The following is a 12,560-nucleotide window of genomic DNA, read 5'->3' as shown; positions in this document are numbered from 1 at the left end:
CCAAGATGTCTCCTCCCGCTGGCAATGGCAAAGACTCGCACGCTGCGCGCATCCTGGGTTCCGGCACTTCGGGTGAGTCCCCGTCGCGCTATCTGCTTGTTGCGATCCGCCGTCTCAACCCGCAATCGCTCGTCCGCTCTCGTGACCAGGTATCGCCGAACTTGCCATCTTCCACCCTGTGTACGTCCTAGCTTCTCCTCTTCGTGTGCCAATTCGAGCGGGAAGACTGACACCTTGTCGAGTTGCGATAGCGACACTGTCGCAAAGCGATTAATGTCCAACAAGGTCTCGGGCGTACGCTCCATCTTGCTCGGATCTCCAGTCTGGCCTACAAGAGGCTGATCGGAATTCTTGATCTACAGAAACCCATCATGGAGATCGTCTTCAGGGAACACGCCAAGGCTCCCGCCGGACAGAAGTTCCTCTCGCTCTTCCCGGGACTCGGTTACGCCGCCGGATACAAAGGTCAGTACACATCCAAACGCAACTCATGCGACATGGTCCTGAGAGCTGATCCCTTTTCACCCTGGGCAACAACAGTCTTGCAGTGAGCAGCCCGCCTGGACCCCTCCTCCGCTCGGTCCCGTTCTTGCCCCTCGACTGACAGTTTGCCCCCTTTTCCGCTTCATCGCTGCACAGGCGAGTGTACAAAGTATGTAGCAGGATCACTTGTCATTCTATTCGTCAATATCGAGACTGACATATCGTTGCCTTTCTCCCTCAGTTCGGAGGCCAGCCGTACTTCAACGACTTCCTCTCCAAGAACTTCAAGTCGACCTTCACCTCGGCGTTCGGTGAGAAGAACGGCAAGGCGATGATGGCCGCCACTGCCGGTTCGCTTACCGGTATTGGAGAGATTGTCCTCCTGCCCCTCGACGTGCTCAAGATCAAGCGACAGTGCGCTCAGTCACGCCTCTCGCTCGCTCCCGTATTCGCGAAACTGACCTATGCTGCTCGTGACCCTCAACGGGAATCCTCAGGACCAACCCTGAAGCATTCCGATCCCGAGGATTCGTCCAAATCGTCAAGGACGAAGGCTTCTCGCTCTACCGAGGTGCGTCGTGGACCGCCGCTCGTAACGCTCCCGGTTCTTTCGCTGTAAGAATATCCAGCTTCTCGCCTTCTCATGGCAAGACCTTATGAAACTTACCCTCGCTTTCCTCGTTTGTGCAGCTCTTTGGTGGATCTGCGTTCACCAAGGAGTACGTCTTTGGACTCGAGGACTACCGATCGGCCTCGTGGTACCAAAACTTCATTGCCTCGATTGCCGGTTCCGTACGCTGTTCTCATTCATATTTTCTCATTTCCAAAGATTGCGTCTCTGACACCTTTGCTCTCGCCTTCTAGGTCTCTTCGATCGCCATCTCTCAACCGCTAGACGTCATCAAGACCCGTATCCAGAACCAGAACTTTGAATCCAAGGTTGGAGGTATGCAAGTCGTCCGAGACTTGATCAAACACGAGGGTTTCGCAGGATTCTTCAAAGGTTTGACCCCGAAAGTCTTGTCAGTCTCTTTCCCTCTCTCCCCCCTCTCTCTCTTTCGAAACGCGAGCAGCCAGGGCTGACGTTTCGCAATCTCGTTTGCGCATCTACTACAGGGTCGTTGGTCCCAAATTGATCTTCTCGTTCACTTTGGCTCAAACCCTCATCCCCGTCTTCTCCAAGTACGCCGTTCCTGTCCTCTCCTCTCCTTATCCGAATTCTATACTGACTCTGCCCTCGGTCGGTTTGTATCATTACAGATACGTTTAAATCGAGAGACTCGGCTTATGAGGTTTTTCTGTTGCTGTTCTTGCGCCAAACCTCGTTTCTTCAATCACCCTCTCCCAACCCCCATTCCTCTATAGACCTTCTTGCCACCCTCTCTCAATTGGTCTTCTTCCCCTTGACTCAAGAAAGACTGGTTCTTGTAACTTTAAAAAGGATGAAAAAAAAAATCCCACTTCACTTTTCCCCCTCAGATGTTGCGACTGTTCCAAGCTTTCCTCCGTTCTTTCGTCTGAGAAGGGAATCTTGAAAAAGTATCTCGCGTAATGACAAGGCGAAGGGTTTAGAGAACGAGTACTCCGTTGTTTCAGGATGGTGAAGGGGGGGGGGCAGGAAAAAACTTTTTGCTCTGCGAAAAATATAAAAATCTGAAGAAACGGGAAACAAAGAAGAAAAAGAGGGCAGAAAGTGGGAAAAAAAGCGTGCAAACGAAAGAAGGCGAGAGAGAGAGAGCGGGGGGTATAGCAGGGAATGGGAAAAGGGGGGGATGTTGATGCAAAGAATTCGTCTTGTATTGGCCTTTAGCCAAAGACTTTTTGTAGTAGTAACGAGAAAAACTTCTAGACGTTGGGAGGTGATGGTAACAACGAAGTAAACGAGGAGAGAGCGAGAGCGCGAGAGAGACCAGAGAGACAGAGCAAACGCTTCCGAAGAAAAGAAGCGGGCTGGTACTGCTGCTGAAGCGATGATTATGTGCGAGGCGCAGGGACGGATGTCGAACGAAGAGGAGGGGGATCAGACAGTGGGAAGGCACCCGACAGATGGAGAGAGCGCGAGAGACGAAAGACCGAAAGAATGGAAGAACAAAAAAAAGACACGGATGGCCGATAGTCACAAGTGACGAGGGTGAAAGGCGAAGGTTGAGCAACCGAGACGAGACTGTAAGGCGATTACGTTTTTTAAGACATGTTGCCCTAGAGTATCGATACCCGAAATTAGAGTTAGTCACACGCTCGAACGCTCAGGACAATGGACAGCCGACGCACGAAGGAGAAACCGCCCTGAGGAGCTTGGAGGTCGGTTTGGAAAGCGAACGCGCCCTTCTCGTCGACTTGGGCACCGCCGATGCCGGTCTCCTCTCCCTCGTCCTCCGGGAAGTACGTGTCCATGAGGTGGAAACATTTCTTGTAGATCTGTTGATACGAACAAGGGAGTTAGGAGCGGACTCGACGGACACGACAAGCAGTGTTGAGCGCTCACCTCGAGGTTCTCGTGGTGCTGCAGGTTGTGAATCGCGTACATGCCTCCCGCCTCCTCGACGTAGAGCGCATACTGGTTCACACCGTTGTTGGCCTCCTTGTCGGCCTCGCCCACCTTGAGGATGTTCTCGAGACCGTCAAGCGCGACCTGGATGATCTTGTTGTCGGTGCTCTTGAGCAGGTCGCACAAGGGCTTGATGCAGCCTTGCGACACGAGGTAGCGGATCTGGCTCGGTTCCTGGAGTCCACCCGAAGTGGCGTTCGACATGGCCCAGCACGCTTCCTTCTTGGTCTTGAAGTCGGCGTTCTGGAGAATGTTGATCAAGGGCGGGATGATGTTCGCATCGATGACAGCTTGGATCTGCTGGGGCGATCCAGCAGTGATGTTCGAGACGGTCCAGCATGCCTCTTTCCGGATGCCTTCCTTGGGCGACGAGAGGAGAGCGAGGAGAGCAGGGAGAGCACCCGAGGCGAGGACGACCTGGGTCTGAAGATCGTCACCGGTGACGATGTTGCCGACCGATCGAAGAGCAGGGGTCTGGACGGCAGTCGAGTGGTGCATGAGGAGATCGACGAGGCGGCGAACAACACCCGACTCGATCACGGCTTGGATCTTGTCACTCGAGCCATCGGAAAGGTACGAGATGGCCCAGCAGGCGTCGATGAGGACTTCATCGTCGAGAGAGTAGATGAGCTTGGTGAGCACAGAGAGCGCCGGCGAAATCTGTTGCAGTACGATGCGTGTCAGGTCAATTGCCAAATACGTCGAGTCGCTGAGCGCGTCGTACCAATTCCCAGTTGGGCTGAGGGTTCTTGCCTCGGCAGAAGTTGGAGAGGGTCCAGGTTGCATTTCGGAGCATCGACATCTTGTGCGGCTGTAAGCGTACATGCAGCGGTCAGCGTACTGAACAGCTCGGACAGCTTGGAAATATTTAATTACCTCGTTGAGGAGGGTAAGTAGCGGTCGGAGCGCTTGTTGCTCGAGAACATAGTCGCGGCACTTGGGCGAGTCACCGGCAATGTTGCCGAGAGCCCACACAGCTTGCTCTCGCACATCGAGAACCGGCGAGGACAGGAGCTCGACAAAGACGGGCACGGCGCCCGATTCGATGACGACCTGGGTGTGCTCGGAAGTTCCCGAGGCAATGTTGGTGAGAGCCCAAGCGGCTTCGAACTGCAGGTCATCCCAAAAGAACAGGTGAGCGTTGCGATCACGCTGCTCGAGCAGATGCAGGCAAGGAGACGCACCTGGATCATCGAGTGGTCGCTCCTGAGGAACTCGACAAAGCGAGCGACGACTCCGCATTCGATCACCTTCTCGATCGGCGGGTTGCGCTCCTTGGAGAGCAATTTTCGGAACTTGGTGGTCGAGTCGAGCTGCTGGTCTGGCTGGTCGCTGAAGACGCCTTGGATCATGACGGGCAGTTGCTCGAGGAACTGGCAAAGAACGGCTTTCATTCAACATGGCTTGTCCCCCTCTGCGACGCGACGAGCGCGACACATCTCGACACGACGAAGATGCACTCACGGTCGAGTCGACTCCCGAGTCATCGTCGGATTCACCGCTGTCGGGAGCGGCAAAGTTGCGCCTCTTTGCGATGCTCTCTTCCCGCTTCTGCTTGCGGATCTCGACCTGGGCCTCCTCACGCCTTCGTCGAAGCTCTGCAGGAGTTCATAAATGCAAGCTTGTCAGGGTCCATATTCACAAGCGAGAGATGATCGTGATGAGTGGGTTGAACGAAAAACGAGGGGAAACGAGCACTGGCGACGGCTAGTGGCGGGGCGGACATGCGAGGGACGCGCGACGAGGCAGCGAGACTGACCTTCTTGTCCGAAGATGCCCTTGTTCTTGTAGGCGTTGCGGCGGGAACTAGATCGTCAGGCAACTTGAGCGAGTTAGCATGTTTTGGCTCACCCTGGCGACGCTCCCGACTCGCGAGGGCCTCGAGCGCGCACGATCGGGACACGCATACGGCTGCAGCTACTCACGCGGGTGCTTGACGGTCCATCTTGGCAGCGATTCAGAGAGGCAGGAGGGATGCAGGCCAACGAGTGCCGTCGAATTCCACGACTTGGCAATCGGAACATTTCATTTCTGTAATCCCATTACTGACCCAAGTTCGCTCCTGCGAGTCTCGCCCAGTCGTTCGCTGCTTCCTTCCTTTCTCCTCACTTTGTCTCTTCTCTCTCTCGACGACTCGCATTCTGGTACGTGCATGCCTGTTTGTTTCTATCCTAAGCAGCATCTCACCCTCTTGCCTGCTCGCAGCTTTCGCTCCGGCTTGATCCGCTTCGGCCCAATTTTTTACCTTGCTGCTCTGGTCACTCGACTTTCGACTTACGCCCTCTCCCTCTTCGCCAACGCAACTGTTGTACTTTTACTCGGAGAGATTGGGTGGTCAAGGGGAGCGCACCAGTATCGTCGCGGTAACCAAAGGATGACAACCATGTTACAAATTTTATACTAGAAGTCAAGCGCTTAGTGCTTCCGATCCCCTACGTGGGTAGGATGGCGCAAAGATTGATTCACACACAAGGCTGATACAACATCCGCGACGAAACGATACTGGTTGCCGCTCCCCTTTCCTCCCTCTGATTAGACTGTAGCTCCTTCACCTGATGCAATCAGCTCTTGTTCATCTGGCATATCTTGAGATCGTCTGTCTGCCGCTTCTTATTTGCTCAGAGAGAAAGAACAATCGTCAACAGACGTGTCCCCAGAAATCCTTCAGATGTCAAGTGATGCCGGTGTCAGATCTCTTGGACTGTGCGACTTGCTAGGCCGAGGAAGATACACCTCTAATCCCTTGAAGAGGACGGCAACTATGGCATCGTCATGCTTCTGAGGACGATTATCGGAGCTGGACGACAACTCTCTCGGCGGCTCAAGAGGCTCGCGTTGACGGGAACCCTGAACACATTTTCAGTAGAACGACATCCTTTTTTCACTTCAAAAGACCACGTTTCCCCTAGATGTGCCTTGTCTAACAGGACCAAACATCCGGGGTTCTTCATCGAATTCCTCCCCTACTCGGTAGCGCAATCTAGTGGGCGGGGGCCGAAGCACGGTGAGGGTTCTTGGGGCTGTTGGCGTACTCCTCCGATTCTGTCATCACGTTGATCAAGGCCGATGCATCAGCATCATCGGGTAGAGTAGGCAAGAGACGGACAGATGGCAGGGGCGACTTACGGAGCATGCCCTTTTGAGCAGCGGCGACTCCGTAGAAGGTGATGGCTCCACCGGCAATGAAGGGCCACCTGGATGCAGCGCGAACACAGCGCGGGGACGCGAGATGCGAGCGTCAATACGAGACCCTCGGCACAACTACGCAGCGAGCGCACGACGGATGCGAAGAGATGGGGTGGGACGTACATGGGGCGGAGGAAAGGAACGGGCCAGGCACGCATACCGAGGAACGACACTGCCACGCCGGAGGACAGTCACGGGTCAGTACGGGAGGTTTGGGTTGATGAAACGGGAAAACGATCTCGGATCGTCCTCACTCTTGGACACGACTGCGAGGGGCGGAAGCAGCGAGTCAGTACAGCGACTTCGTGGGTTCGCTGGTTGTGCACGGCTACTCACAGGGGATGCGGGTGGGGGAGAAAAGCAGAGGTAGGCGTGCGTGGAATTCAAATACGATTACACTTGTCGGACAATGATGCTTATTGTAATCCCGTATTACGCCAATTGCGCGGTCTCGTCGTCTGCGATCCCGCTCTCCTCGCCTCCACACGCCCACATCTGTCGCTCATGGACCCTCAAGAACCGAACCAGCCCGGCGCTTCGACCCCGCCCAAACCGACGTCGACCGCGCCAGTTGAGCCACAACTTGCAACAGCGTCGACCGCAGGCGATGCCAAGATGACCGAAGCGCCAAAGGAGCCAGAGGAGGAGCCCCTACCACAGGACATCCTCGAACTCAGCGCAGAGGACATCCTCGCACGCGCCCGGCTGATTGAGAACGAAATCAAGGCGAGTGTCATCATCGCCTCGCGACCTGTTCAACTGCCTGCGCTAGCGGCAATCAGCACACTGGGCTGACTTTAGATCCGCTGTTTCTTTCCAGGTCATGAGGAGTGAAACGATGCGGCTCAATCACGAGCGATCAAAGATGCGCGAGTCGATCAAGGACAACACGGACAAGATCAAGAACAACAAGCAATTGCCGTACCTCGTCGGTAATGTCGTCGAAGTGAGCTCTAGCGTGTATATTGTAAGCAGAGATTACCAGAGCTGACCGGCTGCCGCATCCGATCCAGATTCTCGACATTGACCCGGACGAGGACGAAGCGGGCGACGGCGCAAACGTCGATCTCGACGCTCAGCGCAAGGGCAAATGCGCCGTCATCAAGACTTCGACACGACAGACCATCTTCCTGCCCCTAGTCGGCCTCGTCGACCCCGCCACTCTGCGCCCGAAAGACCTCATCGGTGTCAACAAAGACTCGTACCTCGTGCTCGACACCCTGCCAGCAGAGTACGACAGCCGAGTCAAGGCGATGGAAGTTGACGAGAAGCCGACCGAGACGTACAACGAGATCGGAGGCTTGGACAAGCAAATCGAAGAGCTCGTCGAAGCGATCGTCTTGCCAATGCAGAACTCGGAGAGATTCAAGAAGCTAGGAATCAAGGCGCCCAAAGGTGTCCTCATGTACGGTCCTCCAGGTACATACTGCCCATTCCCTGTTCTTGCATGATGTTACGAGCTCATCGCGCGTATTCGTCCCGGCAGGTACCGGAAAGACCCTTCTCGCGCGTGCATGTGCCGCGCAAACAGAAGCATGCTACCTCAAGCTCGCTGCGCCATCACTTGTGCAGGTGCGTAGACCTCCGCGAGCAGTCACTCTGAACGATGTCGGCACCCGAACTGATGCCAACTTGACGTCCACCAGATGTTTATTGGAGACGGTGCCAAGCTCGTGCGAGATGCGTTCGAACTGGCCAAGACTCACTCTGCCGCGATCATCTTCATCGACGAGCTCGATGCGATCGGAACGAAGCGATTCGACAGCGACAAGTCTGGAGACCGAGAGGTGCAGCGAACGATGCTCGAATTGTTGAACCAGCTTGATGGCTTCGGCAGTGACGACAAGATCAAGGTGATCGCCGCGACAAACAGGATCGACACTCTCGACCCGGCGTTGTTGAGGTCTGGACGGTTAGACAGGAAGATCGAATTCCCTCTACCGGCAGAAGACGCTCGTGCCAAGATTATGGAGTAAGTCAGAGTACCTTGTAAGGACTGGTCTCGCGTCCGCTAACCTGTCCATGCCTGCCAACCAGGATTCACTCGCGCAAAATGAAGGTGAACAAGAAGGTCAACTTCGAAGAGCTCGCAAGGAGTACCGATGAGTTCAATGGCGCACAGTTGAAGGTACGGACAGTCGCGCGCAGCTTGCCCCGGTCTTTCAATGCTGATTCTTCCATGAGCATTCAGGCTGTCTGTGTCGAGGCTGGCATGATTGCTCTGCGGGAAGGTTTCACGGAGATTGGTCACGAGCATTATCTCTCGGGTATCCTGTAAGCGTCATATATATCGAAGCGTTCCTCGACAGCTTCGCTGATCTCGATTTTGATGCCGACAGCGAGGTTCAATCAAAGAAGAAGAACGATCACGTGAGTATTCGCTTCCCACAGGAAAGCATCTCGACCCCCTGGACTCCTATGTTGACATTGTTCCTTCCTTCCTGCCTGGCGCGGCATATAGTTCTACTTTGCCTAGTGTCTCTCGGCGATCTCTGCGGGACCGGCTCGCCACGACGACAGACAACTACACGAGCTTTTTTCTTTTACGTCTTACTTCCTCGAGTGTCCTGTTGCAATCGTGTCCGTCATTGTGTACATGTTCCAGCCTGTATGTCTGTAAAATCCGATGAGAGTCAGAGATGCGTAAGAAGGACGGCGCACTTCATCCAATAATCCTTGTGGTCTCTTCACCGCTGCTATGCTTGTTTACCCGCTGCTTGTGAGGCTGCGCTTGTTTGTGTACTGATCTCGGCTCCGTGTGCTCGTCGCCCGAGACGATCCACGCGTACGCACTTTGCGCGCAGGAACTTGATCATCATCGAAGCGATCATCATCTCCTGTCCGCGCGACACACGCAAACACCAGCGCAGAGACGACGATGAAAATGCAAGAAGATCAATACAAGCGAGAAACGCAACAAATAGTCCGTGTCCTGCATCAGCCCCACGAGGAGGAAAAGGGATCGGCAGGACGAAAGCACACCTCCTTCCAAGTCGCAGCTTTCGCACTCCGATGCTTCTCTCTCGTTCGCGTCGCCAGCGGCTATTTCCTGCGCTTTTCTGAGGTCGCGTCTGGCGATAATGATTAGCGATGCCGAATTCGATGTATGTTATTCTGCCGGATAATTCGCTTGTCGAAGAATGCTCAAAGGCGCATGAGCCGGAATGACGGGGCAGGTCTCGTCGCACGGATAGAACCCCTCTCAGCTGTCGGGCAGCAGCTATCATCGTATGCGAGGATCCACTGCGATTTACCGCTTGCTTCCCCTCGCCTCTTCTTCCCTCTTCATCCTTGCTGTGCCGTCGCAGCACGTAAGAAGCCCTCGCGCTCGATCCGCCTATCCTCACCCTTAGTCACTCGTTGTATTCTTCTTCCGTCATCCCTTCCATCGTTCAACTTTGCCTCTCGACCAGTTCCGGAACGAATCCTTCGCAAAGAAGCTCGACCCACCCCCTGTTCCCTCGCGTGCAGGACACCAAGCGCACAGCGGCCTCTTCCCGTGCTTCCGAAGCCGTGAAGATCAAAGCGTCAACCAGTCGAAATCGCAAGCAACCTCTTCAAACCTTAGCGCGCGTCGCATTTCTGTCAGACTCCTCTCGGTGGATCGCTGGGACAAGCATCGCTTGTAGGTCTCCATCCTTCCTATACTCGCGTCCCTGTCGACGTTGGGATCGGGTCAGCCCTCGTACTCATCCGCGCTCTTCGTCTCGTCTAAGGCCAAGCTCAACGCGTCGACTCTCTCATACTTTCGCGAGGTTGTTCCCTTAGGGCCTCTTCGCAACCTCATGTCGAGCCAACAGCGTACCGCTACGACGCTCACTGGTGACGGACAAGATGGGTTTCCGTCAGAGGTCCAGTTTCGCGAGCAGATGGACGACTACCTCGGGGGATTGAATCCTAAGAAACGGGCAAAGGCACTCAGTGAGTCAAGCTTGCGACCCCTTGCAGAGATCCAGTTGACCCAACAACCATCATTACTCAGTGAGTCGAGAGATGTACGCGACTATTCTGGCCGTCCTGCTCGAGCCCCATTCGACCGCACACGCGACTGCGCAATTTCGATTCTGGGCGAAACGAATGTTCCGACTCGTAACAACACCGCACGCAAACCTCGTAGCCCATGAGAATCGACCTGTTGCCGTCAAGGATCAGATCTACCACAGTGAGCTTGTTCCCGAAAAGACCTTCTCAAGGCGCACTCAACTGAAAGCCCCCCTTGTGTCCTGCAACTTGCGCAGTTCTCGTTGGTTGTCATGGTGATACGAATCACAGCGGTCGTGACAAGACATCCGCCCAGGTTCGACGTTACTATTCTTGGTTGCCCAAAGGTCCCCTCGAACCTTCCCTCTCCTGTCCCATACTCAAGAGGCTGATATCTACCGTTCTCGTGCATACAGAGCTCGTATCTCGCTTTGTCAAGATGTGCCCAACCTGTATCCACAAACGCCGACAGCAACAACCGTATCTCTCCGACTCCTTCGTCCCTCCGGGTACCTTTGGCGTTCCCCGATGTATCGGCGTCGTCAGTCAAACAAAACCGCTCGAGTACGCGGACGAGGAGGGCGAGTCTCCTGAGGCATACGAAGGCCAACCTCAGCACTCTTCTTACGCGGACTCGAATACTGGAGGGTTCGCTGCCTTCGCGCCCATCCGGCGCGGTTCGGAAGAGTCGGACAACTATGACCAGCAAGCCTACGAGACACAGCCGGAGGAGGCATCCCAGGCAGACTACACCGGCTCTCTCGACTATGCCGCAAATTTCTATTTGCAGGCGATGGGGAACGGCAGCATGGATGATGCTTCGCTCTTCTCCCTGCCTATCCCTCCGCCAATGTCCGAGCGTGTCTCGCACGACGGCTCTCAAACCGCTCCTCTCGAGCAAACCTTCTACTACCAGGACGAGAACGGCCAGACTTTCGCTTACGACACTTCGGGTGCTCTCGTACCTCAAATCGTCTACTCCGGCCTCGATCTTCCCGAAGAATGCACAATCTACGACCGGTTGGATCAAGGACAAGAGCTAATTGACTATTCAAGCTGGCAACTGCCGCCGCCTGAAGTTGACAACAGTCTCGAGCTCGGCCAATCCGACTACGCTGAACGGCAAGAACCGGACCAGCATCATCAGCAGCACCCACAATACGAGCTCTTCCAGGAATTGCCCCCGATCCCTGCTTCGGCTCCCCCTTACCAACTCTCGCATTTCCCTGAAGCTGTTCCCGAGCCACCGCGGAGAGACTCGATGCCGACTCTCGACCAAACGGCGCGCGGTCTCGAGTACGCCAATCAGCAACTCGAGGATGCTCTCTCTCATCCTAATCAACCACAGGAAGAGCACCATCAGCAACCGCTCGGCCTCGCACTGTACACGGAATCGCCTTCGACGACTCGCTCCGTGACGAACCCGGTACCGTCTGCCCGCCGAGCAAAGCCTCCGCCACTCGACCTCGGCAAGTCATCGAATCTGTTTCCGACCACACTCTCCCCGACGTTCCGCCGATCCGCGACGACGGGAGTGCCGCAGTACCTCAACGCGAATCACAGTCTCGACGCTTCGATGCCGCTCTCTGCTCCACTGCAGCGTGGGTCGCATGCCTTCACCTCGTTTCGCGACTTGCTACCCTCGCCCGGCCCTTCTTCGGCGTGCTCGACGACTTCGACGATTTTCTCGTCGGCCAGCAGTCTCCCCCTGACTCCGGGAACAAGTCGATCTGCGGCCTCAGAAGCCTCACTCTCCGCCATGGGTTGTCCTCCAGGCGACGATGACGGCGAATGGCAGCACGACTCGGAACAGCTGGACCAGGCGATTCGACTTTTGTACGACTCGCATATCGAGACTTCGGGAGGCGCTTCGATCGCTATCCACCCTGCACACACGCAACCTCTCGTCGACCCGCAGCATGATGCTCTCCTGACGCACTTTCTCGGGTCGCAGCAAAACTTCGACGATGGGGTGTTCTCGGCTCTGACCACGACCTCGCTCGAACAACAGCAATACTACTCGAACGATGTCGGACCCGAGGACGATGAACCTGCGACGTATTCTTCACTGTACACTCCGGAGCGCCTGCGGCGGGACCGGATGCGGACGAGGACGGTCAGTGCCGGACCGAGCGTGATGCGCAGCGGAGGGATCGGCGCGTTCGAGTACGCCGCGAGCAAGATGGGAACGACCCAGAGCGCAGGCCAATCGGTGACGCGGACACCGACTAAAGATCTGCGGTACATGCCGTACTGAATATTATTTCTCCTCCGAGGTTTGATACCCAAGCTGTTACATATCCCTCTTTCCGCATTTGTGCCTTTACCTCCTCTTTCATCGATTCTTGTTGCCATCACCATA

The 12,560-nt window shown here is 55.4% G+C and overlaps 3 protein-coding genes across 3 annotated transcripts; 2 read left to right on the top strand and 1 right to left on the bottom strand.

The window, feature by feature from the left end:
• Positions 1-5: 5 nt before the first annotated feature.
• On the top strand, positions 6-1,753 carry GGC1 (Ggc1p; the record flags this gene model as incomplete). Its single annotated transcript, XM_076678920.1, has 12 exons — positions 6-72; positions 150-180; positions 252-294; positions 363-465; positions 541-547; positions 640-652; positions 725-897; positions 981-1,098; positions 1,174-1,275; positions 1,348-1,505; positions 1,600-1,665; positions 1,744-1,753. 12 exons carry the CDS (start codon positions 6-8, stop codon positions 1,751-1,753), a joined length of 891 nt encoding a protein of 296 aa, XP_076533917.1.
• A 914-nt stretch (positions 1,754-2,667) lies between these two features.
• Positions 2,668-4,976, bottom strand: SRP1 (karyopherin alpha; the record flags this gene model as incomplete). The annotated part of the gene is made up of 9 exons (XM_076678919.1): positions 2,668-2,682; positions 2,755-2,901; positions 2,969-3,691; positions 3,756-3,842; positions 3,908-4,141; positions 4,216-4,404; positions 4,496-4,629; positions 4,791-4,837; positions 4,957-4,976. The coding sequence occupies 9 exons, from the start codon at positions 4,974-4,976 to the stop codon at positions 2,668-2,670; spliced, it is 1,596 nt and encodes a 531-aa protein (XP_076533916.1).
• Positions 4,977-6,721: 1,745 nt separating this feature from the next.
• Positions 6,722-12,455, top strand: JCM15063_001784 (uncharacterized protein; the record flags this gene model as incomplete). The annotated part of the gene is made up of 12 exons (XM_076678918.1): positions 6,722-6,943; positions 7,038-7,163; positions 7,231-7,636; positions 7,704-7,789; positions 7,864-8,189; positions 8,255-8,345; positions 8,409-8,491; positions 8,557-8,587; positions 9,934-10,138; positions 10,200-10,379; positions 10,456-10,545; positions 10,615-12,455. The coding sequence occupies 12 exons, from the start codon at positions 6,722-6,724 to the stop codon at positions 12,453-12,455; spliced, it is 3,687 nt and encodes a 1,228-aa protein (XP_076533915.1).
• Between the last annotated feature and the right edge of the window lie 105 nt (positions 12,456-12,560).

Source organism: Sporobolomyces koalae (assembly GCF_050403365.1).
Source record: "Sporobolomyces koalae JCM15063 DNA, S_koalae_JCM15063T_v1_ctg18, whole genome shotgun sequence".
Classification (NCBI taxonomy): Eukaryota; Fungi; Basidiomycota; class Microbotryomycetes; order Sporidiobolales; family Sporidiobolaceae; genus Sporobolomyces; species Sporobolomyces koalae.
The sequence above is the reverse complement of the archived record's forward strand: the minus strand, read 5'-3'. Positions and strand labels throughout refer to the sequence as shown.